The 4,579-nt window shown below is 46.6% G+C and overlaps 1 protein-coding gene across 1 annotated transcript; it reads left to right on the top strand.

Annotated features, from left to right (window-relative positions):
• Nucleotides 1-2,444: 2,444 nt before the first annotated feature.
• Nucleotides 2,445-4,219, top strand: LOC119366831 (peroxidase N-like). The gene is made up of 4 exons (XM_037632536.1): nucleotides 2,445-2,747; nucleotides 2,835-3,017; nucleotides 3,108-3,273; nucleotides 3,586-4,219. The coding sequence occupies exons 1-4, from the start codon at nucleotides 2,523-2,525 to the stop codon at nucleotides 4,005-4,007; spliced, it is 996 nt and encodes a 331-aa protein (XP_037488433.1). The 5' UTR covers nucleotides 2,445-2,522; the 3' UTR covers nucleotides 4,008-4,219.
• Nucleotides 4,220-4,579: the final 360 nt, after the last annotated feature.

The raw sequence follows: 4,579 nt of genomic DNA, 5'->3' as shown, positions 1-4,579 counted from the left end.
TTTGGGTCATTGAAAAGATTTATATTCGATCCTAGTTGAATTTCATCAGATGCTAGGGTTTGAGCGTCCATTTCAAATTCATTTAAACTTAGACATGATGCATGGATGCAAATGCCACTATTTACAAGCATTATTCTAGAGTTGTGACAGTATTTTTGATATTCAAAAAGAACATCCGTCATCTTGGCCGTCGGTTTTGTCCGGCGGCAGTGAATCAAATGGAGATCAACAAGAGGACTCTGCGAGGAAATAGGCTGAGGGCCGCCGTGTAGCATAGGAGATGCACACGGGATGACTCAAATTGTGAACAGGCAATACCAATTAGTTTTTTTAAGAAAAATGTTCTATATACTCCAAGATATTCCAATGCTGGAGTTTTTTAAAATTATTTTCTTCATTAAGTTATTTGATTAGCCTGTAGATCTTTTTTTTGAAGAATCACACGGGGGAGAGGATCCCCACCTGTATGTATATTACTCAAAAGCCAGAAAGGGCCAAGCAAGATTACAGGGTCACGGCGAGCCGTGAGGTAAGGAACAGCAGCCAGGAGTTGGCCGCTGCCTTGTCAGCTGGGTCGCGGAATCTGTTCAGGCAGACCTCAAAGTCGTTACAGATATTTCTAACAGTGACTAGGGGAGAGTGAACTTCAATACGGAATACAGCAGCGTTTCTAGAGTCCCAATTTTCCACAGGATCATGAGAAGAACTTCAAGCCAGACATGGCCATCCAGGGCGTCCGAAGGTTGGAGCAGCCAAAGGTCTTGAAACCTGGTGGTGGGAGTTAATCCCAGCCATTCCCAAGTCCGAGTCGCATGCGGACAGCCAAGGAACAGGTGTGAGGTGTCCTCGGAGGGGCCGCTACAGCGTGGACAGGCGGTGTCGGTGGCGATCGTTTTGTGGAACAGGTTGCACTTGGTATTGAGACGCCCTCTGAATAGTAGCCAGGCGAAGATTTTAAGCTTGTGAGGGGCTCTAGACCTCCAAATCAGAGGGGCATGATCATCCTCGACCTTTTCATGGAGCAGAAGTTTGTAGGCTTTCTTGGGGGAGAAGCTCGTGCCATGGATCAAGAACCGTTCGTCCGGAGCATCGGCTAGCTGGAAGTCCTGCAACAACAAAGAGAGAGCAGCAAGCTCACGCGTGGCGGCCGTGGTTAGCCTGTTCACCAGGTTTGCCTGCGCCCCATACTGCATGATGTGCACCACAGGGATGTGAGTATATGTGGAGTGAGAGTAGAGGCTTGGGAAAGTAGTTGCGAGCGGTGTGGCCTGTAGCCAGGAGTCGAGACAAAAGAATGTCTTTTGACCGTTCTTTGTGAGCACAAAGGTGATGGACAGTAGTTTGGGTAGCTGGGCTTGTATGTTTTTTGTTAAAAAGGAGGGTTTTGCACTGCTGGCTACATGAGGTAGGCTACATAGGTGTTGTTTGTCTAACCAAGAGATCCACGGCAGGGGGGTGGTATTGTTGTTGTAAGGTATAAAATGTTAATTTTTAAAGAAGTTGTGTGGACTTCAATGTGTGCCTTACCTTCATTGGTATTCGATACTTAGATAATCTTTTTTTTGCGGGATAGTCGCAACCAAGTATTTTGCCTCAATATAGATAGTCATACAAGCAATTAATCAGTATTTGTTGCACTGTCTCTACGAATAATGAATAAGTTGGTTCTCAAGTGTTAAACACCAACAACATACAGATACTTGCAGGCTATATATCAAGCTCCAAAAGGTCTTTTTCTTTTTATCCACAAGCTCCAAAAGGTCTAAATACACGCTGTTTGAATTAACCAATCCTCAAAAAACTTGCACTACGTTTTAATTAGTTCTAATTTCATTCGGTTCTTCCTCATGTTCTCCAAAACTAACTTCTTACGCGCACCTAAATCTGTGTTTGAGTTTTCTACAGTAAATCTGTAATGCTAGTCTATATGGATAGCACCGTGTTTAAGTTTGACTTGAAGCACCATCACATTCACTGAACTGTGTAATCCCCTGTAAATGGAGAGGCACTTGACGGCACCATTTGCAACTCAGCTATCGTTGAAAACCTCTTCTGAATCACCAGACCAAACCATTATTTTTTCTTCACGAGAGAGCGATTTTATTACCATCAGGCTCTGCATCATCGAGCGGGATAATGCAGGCGGCCCAATCCCCATACGAAACTGCATGCAATACATTACAATTTCCTATGGTTGGGTCTCCACTAGACCACTACACCTTGGACTTGAGACAAAAAGGCAACGGAAGCATGCTAAGTGCAGCACCATCACACTAGTGACTCCACCATGGCAGCCAATTGCCATTTTCAGAATGTGCTGTTTTGGCACAAAAAAATGTTTGTTAACAGGAGAAGATCGCTGCATGCGCAGCCGCACCACTATCGCGATGACTTGTCGTACCGGGAACCAATATTCACCACTTTAACCGTCTAAAAGAGCAACCCAAGGGACCATGAACTATGCAGGCAGTCCAAGTCTCAAAAATAGTGTAGCTAGTAAGTGAGACTGTAAGTGTTGGGACATGGAGTACTCTCACCGCAGCAGGTTGCTCCTGGTGTGCTCAGTTCTTGTGCTGTGCCTCGTAACCCGAGGCGCGAGGTGCGATGAGTTAACCAGCGATTTCTACGACTGGACATGCCCCGGTGTGTATGACGTCGTCCAGCAGCAAGTGTTTTCTGCCATGAGGGAAGAGCCCAGGATGGGAGCCTCCCTGCTCAGGCTCCATTTCCATGACTGTTTTGTCAATGTACCTCAACTTTCTTCTAAACTTTATGTTGTCGTACGTTTCCTACTGTGCTGCAGTTACTCAAAAAAATTGTTGCATTGTATGCAGGGGTGTGATGGTTCAATCTTGTTGGATGGCGCCGATGGTGAGAAATTTGCACTACCCAACCAGAACTCTGTCAGAGGGTACGAGGTCATCGACGCAATCAAGGCCGACCTCGAGAACATGTGCCCAGGGGTGGTGTCCTGTGCTGACATTGTGGCCATTGCAGCTGGCTATGGAGTACTCTTTGTGAGCATCTTTCGTCTCGTACTCCATTCTGTCAGAATCATTCAGCTGGTGATACAAAGTATTGAGTAACTATGAACTGATTGTTTTCAGAGTGGAGGGCCTTACTATGATGTTCTTCTGGGGAGAAGGGACGGTCTGAAGGCGAATCAGTCAGGAGCTGACAACGGCCTGCCCTCGCCGTTCGAACCGATCAGCTCCATCGTACAGAAGTTTGCCGATGTCGGCCTCGACACGAAAGACGTCGTGGTCTTGTCAGGTAACAGTTGTCACAAAACTAACTACCTGCACGAAAGTTCACAACTAGAATTAAATCCCGTGCTACATCCCTGAAAATGAAACTGTGACAGTGTGGCCATGCTTAACTCATAGAAGCAATCAAGCAACTAGTTCTTAAACTTCATTCCTCACATCCAAATTGTCACGAAATTTTCTCAGGCGAATTATCATACACTTGACCTGATCTTATGGAATGGAGTTTAGAACGGAAAGCTCTATTTGTCAAGAACACATGACCTAAATTCTGAACGTCAAAAATTCAGATAATAATTCTGAACGTGAAAACCGACAGGTGCCCACACGATCGGGCGAGCCCGGTGCGTGCTGTTCAGCGACCGGCTGACGTCCACCAAGAGCTCGGCCGACCCGACGCTGGACGCTACCATGGCCGCCGACCTGCAGAAGCTCTGCACCGGCGGCGACGGCAACCAGACCACCGCGCTGGACGTGAGCTCCGCGGACGTGTTCGACAAGCAGTACTACCACAACCTGCTGAGCAAGAAGGGCCTCCTGACCTCTGACCAGGGCCTCTTCTCCGCCGACGAGGACATCGTCGTCAGCACCACAAAGGCGTTGGTGCAGACGTACAGCGACGACGGCGAGCAGTTCTTCTCGGACTTCGGCGCGTCCATGGTGAAGATGGGGAGCATACCGTTGCCAGCCGGATCCGCCGGCGAGATCCGCTGCAACTGCAGGGTTCCCAATAAAAAATGAGCAACGGCGAGCAGAGCTCATCATCTGCTAGGTGAAAGATGAACGGGTAGCTAGGAAGAACTAGCCGACTGGTTAATAAAGCAGGAGTGAGGATTCAATCCCAGGCACCTGTGCACTGGTGCTAGCCAGTAGAACACACTGGGTGTTACTTCATCAGCTGCTAGATGATCTTGGAATTAAATATAGTCAATGAAATGTGTTGTTGTGTGTAATATTAATATGTTAAATGCTCGAAAAAAAAAGATCAAATATAATTCTTCGCATTTCATAATGGTCTGATTATAATCCTTGTTTGAGTGCGAGCTGATGAACATTGAACAATCAATGGACTGATGGCCACGTTGATTGATTTGACTCCATTCAATTTTGTCACATCATGCGGTTGATCTTAACTGTCTCTACAGTTTGACTTGTCTTGCGTGCTGCCGATCATGGCCGTGTGGACAAGGGAATTATTAACTAGCAACAACCAATTATGAGTAGGTTGCCATAGTATTAGTATTTCCCATACACATGTGATGAAAATGATGCCAGGAATAAGACCGATGTCTCTTGCATAACCACCTCCACAT

Source organism: Triticum dicoccoides, chromosome 1A (assembly GCF_002162155.2).
Source record: "Triticum dicoccoides isolate Atlit2015 ecotype Zavitan chromosome 1A, WEW_v2.0, whole genome shotgun sequence".
NCBI lineage: Eukaryota > Viridiplantae > Streptophyta > Magnoliopsida > Poales > Poaceae > Triticum > Triticum dicoccoides.
The sequence above is the reverse complement of the archived record's forward strand: the minus strand, read 5'-3'. Positions and strand labels throughout refer to the sequence as shown.

Excerpts from the sequence above, each read along its gene's own strand:
- LOC119366831 (XM_037632536.1), top strand. The coding sequence starts at position 2,523 with ATGGAGTACTCTCACCGCAGCAGGTTGCTCCTGGTGTGCTCAGTTCTT. Across the intron at positions 3,018-3,107 it reads CTGGCTATGGAGTACTCTTT|AGTGGAGGGCCTTACTATGA; the intron begins GTGAGCATCTTT and ends GATTGTTTTCAG. Across the intron at positions 3,274-3,585 it reads AGACGTCGTGGTCTTGTCAG|GTGCCCACACGATCGGGCGA; the intron begins GTAACAGTTGTC and ends GAAAACCGACAG.